This window comes from Monodon monoceros, unplaced genomic scaffold (genome assembly GCF_005190385.1).
Source record: "Monodon monoceros isolate NGI ecotype Baffin Bay Population unplaced genomic scaffold, NGI_Narwhal_1 Super_Scaffold_21, whole genome shotgun sequence".
In the NCBI taxonomy this organism is placed as follows: Eukaryota; Metazoa; Chordata; class Mammalia; order Artiodactyla; family Monodontidae; genus Monodon; species Monodon monoceros.
The window spans coordinates 146,095,353-146,117,409 of NW_021703778.1; the positions used below are offsets into that span (position 1 = coordinate 146,095,353).

The 22,057-nt window shown below is 38.1% G+C and overlaps 1 protein-coding gene across 3 annotated transcripts in view; it reads left to right on the forward strand.

Annotated features, from left to right (window-relative positions):
• LIN52 (lin-52 DREAM MuvB core complex component) overlaps positions 1 to 22,057 on the forward strand; it is a 119,726-nt gene that overhangs the window by 22,271 nt on the left and 75,398 nt on the right. The window contains exon 6 of one of the 3 annotated variants that reach the window (XM_029237868.1): positions 5,201 to 5,227. The exons of the other annotated variants lie outside the window; for them this stretch is intronic. Coding sequence (XP_029093701.1) covers positions 5,201 to 5,211 — 11 coding nt within the window. The 3' untranslated portion in view covers positions 5,212 to 5,227. Of the gene's footprint in view, positions 1 to 5,200; positions 5,228 to 22,057 lie in introns of those variants that run through there. 3 annotated transcript variants of the gene reach the window in all.

The window sequence follows — 22,057 nt, forward strand, 5'->3', positions numbered from 1 at the left end:
TTTAATTTCTTATTTTAATCTGTGAAGGAGGGCAGGGAGAGAATAGGTGGGACTCTTACACCCTGGATATTCTTCTTTGTGGCCTGACATCAGACTTCTTTGACTGGCTTACTTTACAAAGCCTGTACCTCTATCTATAATAGTTAAAAGTTAAATTAACTGTACTTGATTGATTGAGGAGAAAAATGATTTTTCACTAGCCTTTAACCTCTAGATGGCAGTATGAGTCTTACTGTACTTCTGGCTTTTCCTCTACCCATATCTCTTGAACTGGGTTTCTGATTTAGGTACAAATTCTTATGTCTTTACTGGACTACTTGCCTGACTTTGTTGATGCCTTACTTGATTTTTAACTTTTTATTTTTCCTTTTCATCTCTCCACATTAAAAAAAAAATTCCCTTCTTGTTTGTTTTTTTTGTTTTTTTGTGGTACGTGGGCCTCTCACTGTTGTGGCCTCTCCCGTTGCGGAGCACAGGCTCCGGACGCGCAGGCTCAGCGGCCATGGTTCACGGGCCTAGCCACTCCGTGGCATGTGGGATCTTCCCGGACCGGGGCACGAACCCATGTCCCCTGTATCGGCAGGCGGACTCTCAACCACTGCGCCACCAGGGAAGCCCAAAAATTCCCTTCTTAAGCAATGTGTATTTTTGATGCTCTGTTTCCCTATTGTCAGAAATAACAGTTTGCTTTTGATGAAGGAGATGGGTAGAAAAAACCAAAAACGTGGTAGTTTAATTCAATAGCTTCCATACCTGGGTATAAGACCCTCAGAATGGGTTCAGCTCTCTCATCTCAGTTTATCTTGTTCTATCCTTTGACTCTCCTGGTTATCAAGTGGTATCAGACAATGCCTTATTAAATTAAAATAGGAATGTTAGCTAAAATTGATGAAATAAGCTTAGATTTTCAAGAAGAATTTAATTGTTTTAAAATAAAGCTTTCAGGGACTTCCCTGGTGGTGCAGTGGTTGAGAATCCGCCTGCCAGTGCAGGGGACACGGGTTCGAAGCCTGGTCCGGGAAGATCCCACATGCTGCGGAGCAACTAAGCCCGTGTGCCACAACTACTGAGCCTGAGCTCTGGAGCCTGCAAGCCACAACTACTGAAGCCCACGCGCTTAGAGCCCGTGCTCCACAACAAGAGAAGCCACCGCAATGAGAAGCCCACGCACCGCAGTCAAGAGTAAACCCCCGCTCACCGCAACTAGAGAAAGCCCGTGTGCAGCAACGAAGACCCAGTGCAAAAAGTAAATAAATAAATTTAGAAAAAAAAATAAAACTTTCAAATACTTAGCCATTTTGAGTGATGAGATAATAGCAAAAGAAGGAAGTGTTCAATTCAGCAACTGTTTGAGCGCCTACTTCCTACAAGGTTCTGTAGGGGATATGAAGATGAATAAGACATAATTACTGCCCTTGTGCAGATTAAAGTCTAGTAGGAAAGGGAGATAAGACAATTAAGTAAATGATTCCTTTTTTTTTTTTTTTTGCGGTACTCGGGCCTCTCACTGTTGTGGCCTCTCCCTTTGCGGAGCACAGGCTCCGCGACCATGGCTCACGGGCCTAGCTGCTCCGCGGCATGTGGGATCTTCCCAGACTGGGGCACAAACCTGTGTCCCCTGCCTCGGCAGGCGGACTCTCAACCACTGCGCCACCAGGGAAGCCCCAAGTAAATGATTCTGAATGGAAGGTAGAGGAGATAAGCTCCATAGAGTACTAAGAACTTTTGGGATAGGGGAGAAGAGGCAATTACATTAGATTGCTACAGGAATGGCAGATAAGTTTCATTTTGTATGTTAACGTAGATTGATTAGTAAGGATTTCCTAGGGCTGCTGAATTGAGGATTTTGAGGAATCTTGATTCAGATAAGTCAATTAGTGTTGTCTGCTGTGGACCAGGGAAAGGGGTGTGGTAGTATTTGCTATTTCTGGATCATTGAAAATAGACCTTAAACAGCACAGGTTTTTGATGGATGGAAATGGGAAGGGACCATATTCCAGGTGGAGTGAACATTTGGAGCAAGGAGAGTTTGAAAGAACAGCTACGCTCAAGGAACAGTATGAGTGATTTAATCTGGTCTTTAAGGAGCCCAGTTTATATTAGAGGTCATAAGGAATAAGAGTAGGGAGATGGGGGCTGGACTGAGGAGGGCCTTGTACTCTTGGGGGTGAGGAATTAGACATAGGTAATGGGGAGCATGTGAAATATTCTTTAAAAAGTATTTTAATGGCTATAACATTAACTATATTTTCATTATAGATGGTTTGTAGAGATATTTTATTTACTAAAAGACACTTTACCACAAATCTGTTTATTATAAAGAAAAAAGTAGAAATGACCATAGCCTTACAAGTAAGAGATAACCACTGTTAACATTTGATGTGTTTCCTGGCCCTCCTTTTTCTCTTTATGTAGGGATGTGTGTGTTTACATTTTTTCTTGTTCCCATATGTATACACAGACATGCTTTTTAACATAACCGAGGCTATAGTGTATGTATATAGTTTTTGCCTATGCTTTTTTCCCCATTCATTCTATCTTAAGTATTTTTCTGTGTCATTAAAAATTCTACCACTGAAAATTTCTGAGTAGGGAAGTCACACACCTTTAAGAGGCATCATGCATAGGACAGAATGTAATGGTAGAGACAGGAGGCTGGAAGCTAGCAAGGACTGTGAGTTCAGCAAGAAGAATTGAGGGCTTGAATGAATGGTGGCAGTGATAATGGCAAGAAGCATACCAACAGTAGATGTTTCAGGTATATCATTTTCAGGACTAGGTAGGTAAACTGTCTGGATGAATCTTAGGGGGTAAACTGTGATTAGAGTTTACCATGATGTTTTGAGCCTGCTTAATGACAGGGAAGTCAGAAAGAGGAGAGAGATTGGGTTAAACTAAAAAAATCACCTAATTCTTTTACATGTCCCTTAGTAGGCAGGCATCTGAATTGTTTTAGAAATAAGTACAAGCCATTTGTATAGGTTGATGTTATTAATAGGATGAAAACAATGCTTTTGTCCAGTCACATCACCTAGGTAACATGTAATGTTTTAGATAGTTATTTGTTTTCTCAGGGAAATGAGTGTGTGAAATAGGATATTCATAACTTCAGAAATGGATTTTTGGGGTTCCTATAAGCTTTGGCAGATCATTAAGCCTCTCAGCTGAATAAATTATGTTCACATAGTTTTCTTCCACAGTAGTTCTTTTTCATTCAGTTAGCTACCTATAGCTATTCAGGAAATTGTTATGGCCTTTGTATATGGTAGACATCCAAATCTTTGTTAACTAGAAAAAAATTTCAGTAGTTTACCTTTGAATAACTGTAATTGGCCCAAAATATTTGATGTTGACGCATCTATTAATTAACAGCAACATTTGGATTATATCAGCACCAGGGTTAAGTCTTCCTATGAGTGAAGACTGAATTTTACATGTAGTTGGAGATTTGTGGGATCTCTAATTGAGAAGGAAGTATACTGCCAAATTGTCTTCCAGAAAGGCCCTTCCTACCCCTACCTCCTTGCTAACACCAAGTATTATAATTTTTTAAAGTCATTGGCAACTCGATAGGCAGAATATTAATATCTTGTTTTTATGTTCATTTCTTCACTTGTAAAAATGAACTTTTTTCATGTTTCTTGATCATCTCTGTTAACAAGGACTGGAATTGAAGAAAATATAATTTAAATTATTTTAACCTGAAAAATAAAGCCAGCAAACTTGATTCAAAAGCACCGTATGGGCAGTGTTGTAATCTGCATTTCTCAAGTACAGTTGTTTTCTTTGTTTTATGCATTACCATACCGTCTCACCATAGTCATTAGCATGGCATCCTATTTAGGTAGTAATACAGTATAAAATCTAGAAATCCCACTTTGAAGGGATTAGGGGTATTCCTTATAATTAGAAATTGTCAACTTAGTCTTAAGTATTTTGTTTTTAAAAATGTATTACGATAATGGGGAAAAAAACATGCCATTATTTCTCATTTTTCCCTTGGTTAACAAATTAGGATACACAAAGCCTCAAATTACCTTTAAGGCTTATAAGCATTCATATCTTTTATCCATTAGTCAAGTTATTTCATAAACCCAACATTGCCTCTGAAATGGTTTTACACACAAAGAGGATTTTACCGTAAAATGCTTGGGGTGTTTTATTCTCTTCTGATTTGGGGGTGGGGAGGAGAAGGATGGAGGTAAGCAGGCAGGGCTTAAATTAATTTGTTCGGGGTTGGTTTCAAAGTAGCATTCTGCATAGTTCTACAAAATGTATAATAGGTAAGGGGATGTACATAGTGAAAGAATTTAAAGTCAACATTGAATAACCAAGTGAATTATAGTTTATTTATACAGTAGAAGACAGTATAGCCATTAAAAATCTTGTTAAAGCAATAAAGAGCATTTAAGGACAGAAGAATGCTCATTATATGTACGGATAATTGCAAGTGAAAATGCAAATGAAAAACTGCAGAACACAAGTCAGCAGTTTTTTTTCCTTCCTTTTCTTTTTTCTCTTTTGTTTTGTTTTGTTTTGAGAGCATGGGCGTAGAAAAATGACTGCAAGGAAAAACACCAGTATGTTTTAATGGCTATCTTGAGTGATTTAAAAAAATTTTTTTTTCTGAAATTTCTAAATCATCAACAATGGTTACATTCTATTCTGAATAGGGGAAAGCTATCTAAAAAAATAAAGAAAAATTATGTCCCATTTGAGAAACAAAATTATAGTTATTTGAAAGATCTATCTTCTAATATCCTGCACAGTTAAAATTTTAAACTCTTTTATGGACTGTTTCTAAATTAAAATGACTAGATCCATTAACAACAATTGATCATTTTAAGCAAGTGATGAATAGCAAAGTGAAAGTTAATGATACTTCATTTCCCATCCTTAGCATGTCCTTCCAGAAGTTTGGGAACAAAAGGAATGGTAAGCTGTTAAGTCAGGGGCGAGAGGTGATTTAGTTGGCAAAAGAGGCATCTTTTCATAAACAAACCTTGGCCAAGATTTTGTCCAGCTTTATGTTTTCAGCCATTCTTCCCTGTAGCTGGAGAACTGAACTCTAGTATTAACTACTCAGTAGGCGCAAAGAACCATTTAGAATGTATGTTAGTCTTAAATGGAATTGCAGCTGTTTGGTCAAGAAGTAAAACGGACCTAATAATTTTTTTTCCTTTTGGCTTGGAATATATAGCTTTGTTATGACGAAGAGGAGAGGAGAACAGAATAATTGCAGTAGGTATGCATATGAGTTGAGTTTCTTTCCAGGCTTTGGGTGTAAGAATGACTGTTTCTGCTCCTGGGGAAGTAAACTGACATTTTCTGATTTTTTTTTGGTTTGTGTATTCATTTAGTTTTTGACATCTAGAGATTTCAACAAAATGAAGAGTGTTTTTTTGCTTTAAATGTAATATCAGTTTCTTTTCTTTTTTTTCTTAGTTCGTAATACTGTTTTGTGTCAGAAATATGATCTAGGAGGGTGATGATATTGCATGAGAATTTATAGGTGATGACAGAGCACTTTGCTGTAGGAAATCTAGAAAAATATTGACTTTTTGTATCTAGAAGGGAAGTATCTCTAACCAGTAAGTCTAAATTAAAAGCTTGGCAAAAGCTGCCAATGTTTGGTGTAACTGAAAAAGATTTGAGAAATATAATGTAAAAATAGAATGATATTTTTAAAGGAAGAACTGTTACATTTGATTGACTCTAGTATAGGAGAATACATTTAAAATTGGTTGGGTAATAGTGAAGAATCCTTTGAGAGAATAGTTGAATTTGACAGGTTGAAGTTTTGGATACAGAATACGAAGAGAAAAGAACTAAAATAAGACTTCAGATTCAGGATATAAAAATATTCCACTGTTCCATCATCTTTTTGTTCTTTAATAAAGTTTTCAAAATGGAATTATAATATACATAGAGAAAAGTACACAAATTATAACGTACAGCTCAATGAATTTTCATAAAAACACTCCCATATAACCACACCCAGAACAGATCAAGAAATAGAACCTTTCCTATATATAATACCTCCTTCATACCCCTCTCAGTCATTACCTGCCCTTTGCCCAAAGGCAAGCACTATTGTGACTTATAATATCATAAAAGAGTTTTGCTTGTTTTTGAGCTTTATATAAATGGCATCGCAAACTGTATACTCTTTTGTTTCTGGCTTCTTTTGCTCAACATTTTGATTATGACATTCATCCATGTCATTGTCTTTAACAGTCATTTGCTTATTTTCATTGCTGTGTGGTGTATCATTGTAAGAATACAATGTGATTAATTTTTTCATTCTACTAATAATGGACATTTGGACTATTTCCAGCTTTTGCCTATTACAAGTAAATACTATGAGCATTCTTGGTATATGTCTTTTTATGGTACACGCATTTTTGTTGTGTATATAACTAGGAGCAGAATTGCTAGGTTGTGGATGTGTGTGTGTATAACTATCTAGCTTTAGTAGATAGTTCCAAACAGTTTTCCAAAGTGGTTATACCAATTTACAAGCCCACAGGCAATTTCATTTGTTCTATGTTGTTACCAACAGATACATTCTCAGTCTATTAATATCTAGCTATTAAAATAGATAGAATGGTATCTCAATGTAGTTTTTTTTTTTTTTCTCAATGTAGTTTTAATTTTCATTTCCCTAGTGACTGATGAGATTGCTTTTTCATATGTTTACTGAACATTTGGATAACCTCTTTTGTGAAGTGCTTATTGGTATCTCTTGCTCTTCTTTAAAAACTGGATTGTCAATTTAAAAATTGATTTGCAAGTGTTCTTTATATGTCTCTGATATGCATCCTTTGTCAGTTATGTAAATTGCAAATATCTTACCCCACTCTGTGGCTACCTTTTCACCTTCTTAATGGTGTATTTTAATGAACCAAAGATTGTTTTTTCTCTTAAATTTATGTTTTGTCAAGTTTTAAATCTCTTTAAAAAGTTTCAAGAATAGTACAATAAATACTTGTGTACCCTCTCCTTGTTTATCAGTTGTTAACATTTGTCACATTGGCTTTATCTATATATATTTAATTTTAAATTTTATTGTTTTATTCTTGAGCTATTTGAGAACTAGCTGCAGACACCATGACACTTCATAAATACTTTAGCATTATTTCTTAAGGACAAGGACATTCTCCTACACATCTACAATACAGTTAACACACTGAAGAAATTTAACATAATACAATATGATTATCCGATATGCAATCCATATTCAGATTTCTCTAATTTAAACAGAAATTTTGAATTTTAGTTTGGCAGTATTTTCCTTTTTTGTTAATGCCACCCCTGTCATTTTAATTTAGGTTGTGATAATGTCAAAGCTGTAGTATTTTAAAAATAAATAGTAAATTACTAGTGTAACTTGGGCTGGCTAGTTCTTTCCTTCTCTCACTTCTTCTCCCCCTTGGGAATATCAGAATATCATTATTGCTATTGAATGAAAAAATTCAAATAGAGAAAGTGAAGGTATGTTTTCCTCAGCTCACTGGTTTCCTGATTTGATGTGTAAGTTTCCTGACAATCTTGTTGAGTGATGCATTTTTATATGTGTTACCATTTGTCATTTGCAAATCCTTGGAAAGCCACTTTCCTTGAAAAACCAAAGCATCTTAACTGTCTTCTCTGTTGACTGACTTGGGCACTACATGAGAAAAGAACTTGTATAATGAACTAACAACACAGTTGATGCATATAATGATTTTAGTATAGGAAAAGAAAGAATGAGGAAGATTTTAGTTTCACATTAGTAATTAAACTTGCTTCACTTGATTGTAAAAACAGAAGGCAGATCTTTTTGTATGTATTTGGAAACCATTATGGCTAGTGGTATAAGAAATATAGAGTGAATTGGTAATATAAAATGGAAACAGCAGATCTAAGTAATGGAGAATTGTTAGAACAGAGAAAAGTTGTTTGGGTGGGATGGGGAAACCACAGGAAATTACACTGGAGCCATTGATTTCAGTTGGATTATTAATGACTTAGATAAGTGCTGTGCTTATAGACCTAACAGTTTGACCTGGAGTGGGAAATCCACCCTGTGCAGTGGATTATTTTAGAAACAGTTGAGCCCGCTAGATAGGTTTCTTTTGAGGAATAGTTTTAAACAGTAAAAAAAAAAAAAGGCAACAACTTCATGGGGATTAGAGATACATCTTGTGAAAATGAACCTGTGTCCAAATCCCCAGTCAACTAGAAAGAAAAGGAAAAAGAGCCTGAGGAAAAAGAGCTTGTTTGGGCATCTTTGTTGTGAAGATTTAGGGAATCAGCTTTAGCACTGTACACAGTCTTTAGGGGCTTACTGTTCAGCATAGTTTTTCTTTTAGAGTTCATAGACCCTTTGTATAAATGAGTATATTGTAACTAATGTAAAACATGTGAGCAATGACTTTAAGTCCCTATTTCATGGATCCAGAACATGTCCACTGGAAGATTAGTATAATTGTTGGACATTTGGGGAGATTGTTTTTAAGAAGAAACTCTTTTTTTTTGGCTCATTGCCCAGCTTGCCAGCTTGCAGGATCTTAGTTCCCCAACCAGGGATTAAACCCAGGCCTGGGCAGTGAAAGCACTGAGTTCTAACCACTGGACCACCAGAGAAGAGAACCTCTTAAGAGGCCAGAACCAAGGAATTATATCTTATCTATAATTGGTAGGTTGCAAAGCTTAAGTCTGTCCAGTTTAAAGAAAGCTTTGGAAGAGTATACTATCTTATTATAGTATACTAACTTATAGGAATTGCATTTTCAAACTATAGCCTAAGAAACACCTCTGTTTGAGGAAACTAAGGCTAGTGGAGAGAAGCATGACCTGAATATAACCTAAGGGGAAGAACAATTACCTGAAGATAAGTAAGTAGGAACCAGGTGATAAATAGCTAATAGGAAAGGACAAAATAGTGATTAAGAGCTTGGGTTCTGGAGTCATACAGCTTTATTATAAATCTCAATCTACCACTTAGGCAAGTAACTTAATTTTCTAAGCCCTAGTTTCTTCATTTGTGAAATGGAGATGAAAACCTTAGAACAGTAATTATTAAACTTTTTGGTGTCAGGACTTCTTTACACTCTTAAAAATTAATGGTGACCCCAAAGAGTTCTTGTTTATGTGGGTTATATGTATATTTACTGTTTCAGAAATTAAAACAGAAAAATTTTAAATATTTATTAATTTACTTTTTTATTTATTTTTGGCTGCATTGGGTCTTTATTGCTGCACGCGGTCTTTCTGTAATTGTGGCGAGCAGGTGCTACTCGTCGTTGTGGTGTGCAGGCTTCTCATTGTGGTGGCTTCTCTTGTTGCGGAGCATGGGCTCTAGGCGTGCAGGCTTCAGTAGTTGTAGCACGTGGGCTCAGTAGTTGCAGCACGGGGGCCCTAGAGTGCGTGGGCTTCAGTAGTTATGGCGCACGTGGGCTCAGTAGTTGCAGTGCGTGGCCTCTAGGGTGTGTGAGCTTCAATAGTTGTGGCCCATGGGCACGGTAGTTGTGGCTCGTGGGCTCTAGAGCGCAGGCTCAGTAGTTGTGGCACACGGGCCTAGTTGCTCCGCAGCATATGGGATCTTCCCAGACCAGGGATTGAACCCACGTCCCCTGCACTGGCAGGAGGATTCTTAACCACTGCACCACTGGGGAAGTCCCTAATTAATTTAAAAATAGGAATAAACCCATTACATGTTAGCATAAATATTTTTATGAAGAATAACTATTTTCCAAACAAAAAATATTGAGAAGAGTGGCAGTTTTTACATTTTTCAAATGTCCGTAATGTTTGGATTGATAAAAAGTTGGATTTTCATATCTGCTGCTTCTTTCAATATGTTATGATTATCTTTTGTTAGGTAGTCCCTAGAAAACTTCACTGTTCACTTGTGAGAGAATATGTGAAAAAGGCATCTTAGTATCATATGTATAGTTTTGAACTCAGGAACCCTCTCAAAGGGGCTTAGTGATCCCCAGGGTCCCCAGAGGTTTCCTGACCATTCACTTTGAGATCTGTTACCTTAGAGTATTGTTTTGATGATTTAACACAATATTATTTATAAAACCTTAGCATAATATTGGCACTTAATAGGTGCTTATAAATATTAACTGTTGGGCTTTGCTGGTGGCGCAGTGGTTGGGGGTCTGCCTGCTGATGTGGGGGACATGGGTTCGTACCCCAGTCCGGGAAGATCCCACATGCCGCGGAGCGGCTGGGCCCGTGGGCCATGGCCGCTGAGCCTGCGCGTCTGGAGCCTGTGCTCCGCAACAGGAGAGGCCACAACAGTGAGAGGCCCGCGTACCGCAAAAAAAACAAACAAACAAAAAAAACTGTTGTTATCATTATGGGCAGCATATGAGAAGTTTTAAGCATAGTAGGCATGTAATCATATTTACTTTCTTAAAAGGCTCACTTTGCCAACATGGTAGAAGATGGATTGGTAATACAGAAAAATGGTATCAGGGAGACAAGTTAGATTTCTTTTAACTTCTCAGTGAAAATGGAGAATAGGGATGGGTTCTAGAAGTCTGAGTGGTAGAATGGAAAGGCTTAGTGACTGATTGGATATACTGGGGTCAGGGAGTTCTGGGCAGTAAGAATGAGGAATCAAGAGTGACTCAAGTTTCTGGCTTGAGTAAATATAGGAAGAAGAGCACCTTTGAGAAGAAAGATTGGGGAATTCAGTTGTAAGTGTAAGTGTAGGCTATCTAGGTGGGTATACCCAGGAGATAGTTGAATGTATGAATCTAGAGCACAGGAAGTAGAGTTTTGGACATCATCAGTTTGTAGGTTCTAGTTAAAGCCACAGGTGGGAAGGAGATCAGCCAGGGAAGATGTGTAACATTAAAACAGAACCCTGGGGACTTCCCTGGTGGCACAGTGGTTAAGAATCCGCCTGCCAATGCAGGGGACACGGGTTTGAGCCCTGGTCCGGGAAGATCCCACATGCCACAGAGCAACTAAACCCGTGTGCCACAACTACTGAGCCCACGTGCCATAACTACTGAAGCCCGCGCGCCTAGAGCCCGTGCTCCACAGCAAGAGAAGCCACCACAATGAGAAGCCCGCGCACTGCAACGAAGACCCAACACAGCCAAAAATAAATAAAAGACCTGACCTTTAAAAAAAAAAACAGAACACTGGTGTGGTAGGCAGCCTCTATTTATGCCTTTGCGTGATCTTTTCCTCTTGAGTGTGGGCTGGATCAGTGATAGCAAAAGTAATGGAATGCTACTTCTGAGATTTAGTTACAAAAAGACCATGACTTCTGTTTTGTCCCCCATCATGCCCTTTTTGGGGAAACAAGCTGCCATGTTGTGAGTGTGCAGAGAAAAACTGACTTGGAAATTATAAGATCCTGGTCGTTGGAAACAGACCTATTCTTCTACATACTAACTTGACAAGTTACCTCTCTCTGAGCCTCATTTTCCTTGTCTGTAAAATGAAGGTAATAATAATACTTATTGGGTTCTTCAGAGGATTAAGTTGGACAATGATTATAAAATGCCTAGTATGAATCTTCATGACCTTGGATGTAGCCATGAATTCTTACATATGATACCAAAAATACAAGCAACAGAAGAAAAAATAGATAAATTGGACTTCATTAAAGTTTAAAACTTTTGTTCATCAAAGAACATTATCAAGAAAGTGAAAAGGCAACCATTGAATTGGAGAAAACTTTTAAAAAATTGAGATATAATTGACATATAACAGTTTCATGTTACAATATAATGATCACCACAGTAAGTCTGTCATCACACATTGCTACAAATTTTTTCTAGTGGTGAGAACTTTAAAGATCTGCTCTCTTAGCAACTTTCAAATATATAATACAGTATTGAAAGAATACTTTTGCAAATCATATATCTGATAAGGGTCTAGTACCTAGAATATATAAAGAACTCTTATAACTCAACAACAAAAAGACAGACAACCCAATTTTAAAATGGGCAAAGGACTTGAGTGGACATTTCTCCAAAGAAGAAATACAAATGGCCGATAAGCACATAAAAAGATGCTAAACATCTTTCATTAGTCATAAGGGTAATGTAAATCAAAACCACAATGGGATACCACTTCACACCGACTAAGATAGTAATGATGATAATAATAATAATAGAAAATAACAAGTATTTGCAAGGATATGGTGAAATTGGAACTCTCATATATAGCTGGTGGGAATGTAAAATGGTGTGGCCACTGTGAAAATTTGGCAGTTCCTTGAAAGATTAAACAGAGAATTACCATATGACCCAGCAATTCCACTACTAGGTATATACCCAAAAGAATTGAAGACAAGTACTCAAACAGATACTTGTACACAAATGTTCATTCAGTACTATTCATGATAGCCAAAAGATGGAAACAAACTCAAATGTCCATTAACAGATGAATGGATAAATAAAATATGGTATAAACATACAATAGAATATTACTTAGCCATAAAAATGTAGTACTGATACACGCTACAACGTGCGTGAATCTCAAAAACATTATACTAAATAACGGAAGCCAGACACAGAAGATCACATATTATTCCATTTGTATGAAACATCATGGGTATGTAAATTCGTAGAGACAGAAAGCAGATTGGTGGTTGCCAGGGACAAAAGAGAGTGGGAAATGGGGAGTGACTGCTTAATGGGTATAGGAGTGTTTTGCGGGTGGGGCGGGGAGTGATGAAAATGTTTTGTAACTTGATACAGGTGGTGGTTGCACAATATTGTGAATATACCAAATGCCATTGAATTGCACACTTTAAAATCACTTTTAAAAATTTGAATTCACCTCAGTAAACAAAAATGCGTAGTATGGTATGTGACACCTAGTAAGCTATTGGTAAATTTTAGATTTTACTATTGCCTAGTGCACCTTTATCAGGAATTTAGCTGTGTGATGTTGGGCATCAGCTTCCTCAGTTGAAAAATGAAGTTGTTGGACTAAAGACCTCTCAGATCCTTACAGCATTAACATTCTATATTTTAAGACATAGTATTTAATTCTTGTATAGGAAAGACCCCCTGTTACTCCTCCCATGTGTCTCCTTTACTCTCACATCTCTAGCACACTCACAACATGACACTGGATGTGTGGGAGTTTTTTGTTCCTCACACTAAACAATTCTGTGACATCAGCTAGGTGTTCTACAGTTTAACTCAATTCTGACACTATCTACCTGGAGATCGTATCAGATTCCACAGATTGAGGGCTGGGTCCCTCAGGACTCCCCTCTGCCCCCCCCATCAGATGCCAACTATAAATCCACCTGTGCTTTGGTTGTAAATCAGATGTTCCCACAATCCCCTCCTCAGGTTTGATTAATTTGCTAGAGCAGCTCCCAGAACTCAAGAAAACAGCTTACTTACTGTTTACCAGTTTATTATAAAAGGATATGATAAAGGATACAGATAAACATCCAGGTATGTGGCATGGGGCATGGAGCTTTCGTGCCCTCTCCAGACGTGTCACTCTCCCAGCAACTCTACATGTTCACCAACCTGGAAGCTTTCTTATGGAGACTTCAATCATGTAGTCATGAGACATTATTAACTCCATTTCCAGCCTCTCTCCTCTCTGGAGAATGGAGGTTGGGGTTGAGAATCCCAAGATTCTAATCATAGCTTGGTCTGTCTGCTGACCAGCCCCCATCCTGGAGTACACCAAGAGTCACCTCATTAGAACAAAAGATACTGCCGTCACCCAGGAGATTCCAAGGGGTTTAGGAACTTTGTGTCAGGAATCGAGTCAAAGACCAAATATTAAAATAAAAGATGCTTCTAACACTCTTAGGAAATTGTAAGCGTTTTAGGAGCTTTGTGCCAGGAACCAGGGGCAGAGACCAATATATATATTTTCTATTATCTGACTTTCATACAGCAAATATTTGTTGTGTATCTTCACAGTACTGTTCTAGGCACCAAGGACTTGACAGTACATAAGACAGAGATGGTTCCTGCTGTCATAGAGCTAACATTCTAGTAGATAAGGCATTACACAAATAATTATTTGCCACTAAGTTTTTCTAAGTACAACGTGGGGCAGGAATAGTTCTCCTGAGAAAAAAGATATTTAGGTATGAAGAATGAGTAGAAATTAACTGAGTGAAGGGAAGGGAGATGAGCTTTCTAGAGGAAGTATCGAAATATGGTAGTGGGAAGGAGCATGGTGCCTTTGAAGAACTGAAAGAAGGCAAATGTGACTGGAACTCAGACAGTGACTGCTGAAATAGACTGCTGGATCATGTAAAACTTCTCAGTTGTGTTAAGGATGTTGGACATTATTCTAAGAGCACTAGCAAGTCAGTTAAGGGCATGGGCAAGCAATATTCAGGTTTTGGCCATGTAGAGAATGGTTTGGAGGGGGGGCATGAGAAGAACTACAGACTAAGTAGGAGGTCATTGCAATAGCCAAGACTGTGGTGCCTAGAACTAGGGTACTGATAGTGGACAGGGAGAGAAGTCCTTGAATTTGAGAGTGATTTAAGACAAAGAATAAGTCTTGATTGATTGGCTGTGGAAGATGAGAGGAGGGGGAGGGAGGTGTCAAGGATGACTCCAGGGGCTTCCCTGGTGGCACAGTGGTTAAGAATCTGCCTGCCAATGAAGGGGACATGGGTTCGATCCCTGGTCCGGGAAGATCCTACGTGCCAAGGAGCAACTAAGACTGTGCACAACAACTGCTGAGCCCGCGTGCTGCAACTACTGAAGCACGCACACCAAGAGCCCACGCTCCACAGCAAGAGAAGCCACCACAATGGGAAGCCCGCGCACAGCAACGAAGACCCAACGCAGGCAAATAAATAAATAAATAAATATTTTTTTTAAACGAAGGATGACTCCAAGATTTCTCCCCTGGGCATGTAGGTCAGAGGCATGCAGACAACAGTGGAAGGACTTTTGTTTTTGGCTCAGATGGAATATCAGAGACTAGATTCACCTTCCCACCTGAAACAGTTTTTGTTAATTACAAAATATACAAACAGTGGTTTTTAGGACACTGGACATCAGGCAACAAAAGATAGTGATCCCTGAGAATTAGGAAGTAAATGAGATGAGCACTGTGATTGTCTCAGCTTACTGCTTTGAGAGAGTTTCCAGGCTGCAGTGCAGGAAGGGGGAACCCAGGCAGAGACCAGCAGGCTCCATGAGTTGAAGAAACAGGGCTAAGCATCTGGAGAGACCAAGGCAGCTAGAGGTCAGGACAGAGTACCGGAGGGGAGAGGGCTGCACAGAGAGAACCCTAGAGATCTGCAGAGGGTCCTCCTAAAGTAATCAGCTGAGTACTGATCAGTGCAATCTTGTGAGGAAACTACTTGAGGCTCAAGAGACAACCATCTGAAAGGATTACAGGGAACCGTGGCTGGCACCACAGGGTTTATTCCCACCAGCCAGACTGGAAAATTCTCATGAGTCAGAAGGGTTTTCCTCAGTAGTGGTAGAAACATTTGTTAAAACTTACCAGGCTGGACACTTCAAATATGTACAGTTCATCATATATGAATTATACCTCACTAAGGATCGATCCATCAATCAATCGATTGATTGATTTACTTTTTTTCCCTCTCCCCTCAAGGATTTATTCAACAAACATTTAAATTAACTAAAATGAGCCAATCACTGTGCTAAAAGTTGAGGGATGCATTGGGAAGCAAGGCAATCACATGGAAGACACACATCAAACAGTTACACAAATAATCTGTAGTGAGGGTTGTGATGAGTGCTGTGAAGGAGAAGTACAAGATTCCGTAACAGCAGATATCTGTGAGACCTTTTCTGATCTGTAGGCGGTGACCAGAGAAAAAAGGCTTTTCTGAGAAAAAGACAAAAAGTCTGCAGTCTGTCGCTAAAGCTTTTTTAGAAAGAACAGTAGTGGAGGAACAGATTTGTAAGGGAAGACAAGTTTTTTTTTCTTTTAATTGAAGTATAGTTGATTTACAATATTGTGTTTCACGTATACAGCATAGTGATTCAGGTTTTGTTTTTTGAGTTTTATTGCAGATTTTATTTCATTATAGGTTATTATAGGATACTGGTCTAATTTTGTGTGCTATACAGTAAATCCTTGTTGCTTATCTATTTTATGTATAGTAGTTTGTATCTGTTAATCCCATACTCCTAAATTTCCCCCTCCCCCCTCCCCTTTGGTAAGCATAAGTTTGTTTTCTATGTTTGTGAGTCTGTTTCTGTTTTGTATATAGATTCATTTGCATTATTTTTTAGATTCCACTTATAAGTGATGTCATACAGTATTTGCCTTTCTCTGTCTGACTTATTTCACTAGGCATAATATTCTCTAGGTCCATCTGTGTTCGCTACAAATGACAATATTTCATTCTTTATGGTGGATTAATATTCCAATTTATATATATATACACATATATATATTATGGGCACTGGTGTTGCTTCCATGTCTTGACTATTGTAAATAGTGATGCTGTGAACATTAGGGTGCATATATCTTTTTGAATTAGTTTTTGTTTTTCTGGATATATACCCAGGAATGGGATTGCTGGATCATATGGTAGCTCTATTTTTAGTTTTTTAAGGAACCTCCATACTGTTTTCCGTAGTGGCTGCATCAGTTTACATTCCGATCAACAGTGTACAAGGGTTCCCTTTTCTCTACACCCTCTCCAGCATTTATTATCTGTAGACTCTTTGATGATAGCCATTCTGACTGGTGTGAGGTGATACTTCATTGTAGTTTTTTTTTTTTTTTTTTTGCAGTTTCTTTTTACTCTTTTTTTTTTTTTTTTTTTGCGGTACGCGGGCCTCTCACTGTTGTGGCCTCTCCCTTTGCGGAGCACAGGCTCCGGACGCGCAGGCTCAGCGGCCATGGCTCACGGGCTTAGCCACTCCGCGGCATGTGGGATCTTCCCGGACTAGGGCACGAACCCGTGTCGCCTTCATCGGCAGGCGGACTCTCAACCACTGCGCCACCAGGGAAGCCCTAACATCTTTATTGGAGTATAATTGCTTTACAGTGTTGTCAGTTTTTGCTGTATAGCAGAGTGACTCAGCTATATGCATATGTATATCCCCATATCCCCTTCCTCTTGTGTCTCCCTCCCACCCTCCTTATCCCACCCCTCTAGGTGGTCTCAAAGCACTGAGCTGATCTCCCTGTGCCATGCAGCTGCTTCCCACTACCTATCTATTTTACATTTGGTAGTGTATATTGGTTAATGCTACCCTCTCACTTCATCCCAGATTACCCTTTCCCCTCACCATTTCCTCAAGTCCATTCTCTACGTCTGTGTCTTTATTCCTGTCCTGCCCCTAGGTTCATCACAACCTTTTTTTTTTTTTTTTTAGATTCCATATATATGTGTTAGCCTATGGTATTTGTTTTTCTCTTTCTGACTTACTTCAATCTCTATGACAGACTCTAGTTCCATCCACCTCACTACAAATAACTCAATTTCGTTTCTTTTTATGGCTGAGTAATATTCCATTGTATATATATACCACATCTTCTTTATCCATTCATCTGTCGATGGACACTTAGGCTGCTTCCATGTCCTGGCTATTGTAAATAGTGCTGTAATGAACATTGTGGTACATGACTCTTTTCTTTTTTTTCCCTTATTGTTTGTTTTGTTTTTTTAAATTTAATTTTATTCATTTTTTTATACAGCAGGTTCTTATTAGTCATCCATTTTATACACATCAGTGTATACATGTCAATCCCAATTGCCCAATTCATCACACCCCCACCCCCACCCCACCCCCACCCCCACCGCTTTCCCCACTTGTTGTCCATACGTTTCTTCTCTACGTCTGTGTCTCAATTTCTGCCCTGCAAACCGGTTCATCTGTACCATTTTTCTAGGTTCCACATATATGCGTTAATATATGATATTCGGTTTTCTCTTTCTGACTTACTTCACTCTGTATGACAGTGTCTAGATCCATCCACGTCTCTACAAATGACCCAATTTCGTTCCTTTTATGGCTGAGTAATATTCCATTGTATACATGTGCCACATCTTCTTTATCCATTCATCTGTCGATGGACACTTAGGTTGCTTCCATTACCTGGCAATTGTAAATAGTGTTGCAATGAACATTGGGGTGCATGTGTCTTTTTGAATTATGGTTTTCTCTGGGTAGATGCCCAGTAGTGGGATTGCTGGATCATATGGTAATTCTGTTTTTAGAATTACCATACTGTTCTCCATAGTGGCTGTATCAATTTACATTCCCACCAACAGTGCAAGAGGGTTCCCTTTTCTCCACACTCTCTCCAGCATTTGTTGTTTGTAGATTTTCTGATGATGTCCATTCTAACTGGTGTGAGGTGTAGTTTTGATTTGCATTTCTCTAATAATTAGTGATGTTGAGCAGCTTTTCATGTGCTTCTTGGCCATCTGTATATCTTCTTTGGAGAAATGTCTGTTTAGGTCTTCTGCCCATTTTTGGATTGGCTTGTTTGTTTTTTTAATATTGAGCTGCATGAGCTGTTTATATATTTTGGAGATTAACCTTTTGTCCGTTGATTCGTTTGCAAATATTTTCTCCCATTCTGCGGGTTGTCTTTTCGTCTTGTTTATGGTTTCCTTTGCTGTGCAAAAGCTTTTAAGTTCTCTTAGGTTCTATTTGTTTTTTTTTGTTTTTATTTCCATTACTCTAGGAGGTGGATCAAAAAAGATCTTGCTGTGATTTATGTCAGAGTGTTCTTCCTCTGTTTTCCTCTAAGAGTTTTATAGTGTCCAGTCTTACATTTAGGTCTCTAATCCATTTTGAGTTTATTTTTGTGTATGGTGTTAAGGAGTGTTCTAAGTTCATTCTTTTACATGGAGCTGTCCAGTTATCCCAGCACCACTTATTGAAGAGACTGTCTTTCTCCATTGTATATCCTTGCCTCCTTTGTCGTACATTAGTTGACCATAGGTGCATGGGTTTATCTCTGGGCTTTCTATCTTGTTCCATTGATCTATGTTTCTGTTTTTGTGCCAGTACCATAATGTCTTGATTACTGTAGCTTTGTAGTATAGTCTGAAGTCAGGGAGTCTGATTCCTTCAGCTCTGTTTCTTTCCCTCAAGACTGCTTTGGCTATTCAGGGTGTTTTGTGTCTCCATACAAATTTTAAGATTTTTTTGTTCTAGTTCCGTAAAAAATGCCATTGGTAATTTGATAGGGATTGCATTGAATCTGTAGATTGCTTTGGGTAGTATAGTCATTTTCACAATATTGATTCTTCCAATCTAAGAACATGGTATATCTCTCCATCTGTTGGTATCATCTTTAATTTCTTTCATCAGTGTCTTACAGTTTTCTGCATACAGGTCTTTTGTCTCCTTAGGTAAGTTTATTCCTAGGTATTTTATTCTTTTTGTTGCAGTGGTAAATGGGAATGTTTCCTTAATTTCTCTTTCAGATTTTTCATCATTAGTGTATAGGAATGCAAGAGATTTCAGTGCATTAATTTTGTATCCTCCAACTTTACCAAATTCATTGATTAGCTCTAGTAGTTTTCTGGTGACATCTTTAGGAGTCTCTATGTATAGTATCATGTCATCTGCAAACAGTGACAGTTTTACTTCTTCTTTTCCAGTTTGTATTCCTTTAATTTCTTTTTCTTCTCTGATTGCCGTGGCTAGGACTTCCAAAACTATGTTGAATAATAGTGGTGAGAGTGGACATCCTTGTCTTGTTCCTGATCTTAGAGGAAATGCTTTCAGTTTTTCACCATTGAGAATAATGTTTGCTGTGGGTTTGTCATATATGGCCTTTATTATGTTGAGGTAGGTTCCCTCTATGCCCACTTTCTGGAGAGTTTTTGTCATAAATGGGTGTTGAATTTTTTCAGAAGTTTTGCTGCATCTATTGAGATGATCATATGGTTTTTATTCTTCAGTTTGTTAATATAGTGTATCACATTGACTGATATGCGTATATTGAAGAATCCTTGCATCCCTGAGATAAATCCCACTTGATCATGGTGTATGATCCTTTTAATATGTTGTTGGATTCTGTTTGCTAGTATTTTGTTGAGGATTTTTGCATCTATGTTCATCAGAGATATTGGCCTGTAGTTTTCTTTTTTTGTGACATCTTTGTCTGGTTTTGGTATCAGGGTGATGGTGGCCTCTTAAAATGAGTTTGGGAGTGTTACTCCCTCTGCTCTATTTTGGAAGAGGTTGAGAAGGATAGGTGTTAGCGCTTCTCTAAGTGTTTGATAGAATTCACCTGTGAAGCCATCTGGTCCTGGGCTTTTGTTTGTTGGAAGATTTTTAATCACAGTTTCAATTTCAGTGCTTGTGATTGGTCTGTTTATATTTTCTATTTCTTCCTAGTTCAATCTCGGAAGGTTTTGCTTTTCTAAGAATTTGTCCATTTCTTCCAGGTTGTCCATTTTATTGGCATATAGTTCCTTGTAGTAATCTCTCATGATCCTTTGTATTTCTGCAATGTCGGTTGTGACTTCTCCTTTTTCATTTATATTTCTGTTGATTTGAGTGTTGTCCCTCATTTTCTTGGTGAGTCTGGGTAATAATTTATCAATTTTCTTTATCTTCTCAGAGAACCAGCTTTTAGTTTTATTGATCTTTGCTATTGTTTCCTTCATTTCTTTTTCATTTATTTCTGATCTGATCTTTATGATGTCTTTACTTCTGCTAACTTTTGTGTTTTTTTTGTTGTTTTTTCTCTAATTGCTTTAGGTGTAATGTTAGGTTGTTTATTTGAGATTTTTCTTGCTTCTTGAGGTAGGATTGTATTGCTATAAGCTTCCCTCTTCGAACTGCTTTTGCTGCATCCCATAGGTTTTGGATCGTCTTGTTTTCATTGTCATTTGTCTCTAGGTATTTTCTGATTTCCTCTTTGATTTCTTCAGTGATCTCTTGGTTATTTAGTAGTGTATTGTTTAACCTCCATGTCTTTGTAGTTTTTACAGGTTTTTTCCTGTAGTTGATATCTAGTCTCATAGCGTTGTGGTTGGAAGAGTTTTCTTAAATTACCAAGGCTTGATTTGTGACCCAAGATATGGTCTATCCTGGAGAATGTTCTATGAGTGCTTGAGAAGATAGTGTATTCTGTTGTTTTTGGATGGAACGTCCTATAAATATCAATTAAATCCATGTTTTTTAATGTGTCATTTAAAGCTTGTGTTTTCTTGTTTATTTTCATTTTGGATGATCTGTCCATTGGTGTAAGTGAGGTGTTAAAAGTCCCCTACTATTATTGTGTTACTGTCGATTTCCTCTTTTATAGCTGTTAGCAGTTGCCTTATGTATTGAGGTGGTCCTGTGTGCATATATATTTATAATTGTTATATCTTCTTCTTGGATTGATCCCTTGATCATTATGTAGTGTCCTTCTTTGTCTCTTGTAATAGTCTTTGTTTTAAAGTTTATTTTGTCTGATATGAGAATTGCTACTCCAGCTTTCTTTTGATTTCCATTTGCATGGAACATCTTTTTCCATCCCCTCACTTTCAGTCTGTGTGTGTCCCTAGGTCTGAAGTGGGTCTCTTGTAGACAGCATATGTACTTGTCTTGTTTTTGTATTCATTCAGCCAGTCTATGTCTTTTGGTTGGAGCATTTAATCCATTTACCTTTAAGGTAATTATCGATATTTATGTTCCTATTACCATTTTCTTAGTTGTTTTGGGGGTTTTTTAGTTTTTTTTTTGGCGGTATGTGGGCCTCTTACTGTTGTGGCCTCTCCCGTTGCAGAGCACAGGCTCCGGACGCGCAGGCTCAGCGGCCATGGCTCACGGGCCCAGCCACTCTGCGGCATGTGGGATCTTCCCGGACCGGGACATGAACCCGTGTCCCCTGCATCAGCAGGCGGACTCTCAACCACTGCGCCACCAGGGAAGCCCTGGGTTTGTTTTTGTAGGTCTTTTCCTTCTCTGTGTTTCCTTCCTAGAGAAGTTCCTTTTGCATTTGTTGTAAAGCTGGTTTGGTGGTGCTGAATTCTCTTAACTTTTGCTTATCTGTAAAGTTTCAATTTCTTCCTCGAATCTGAATGGGATCCTTGCTGGGTAGAGTAATCTTGGTTGTAGGTTTTTCCCTTTCATCACTTTCAATATGTCCTGCC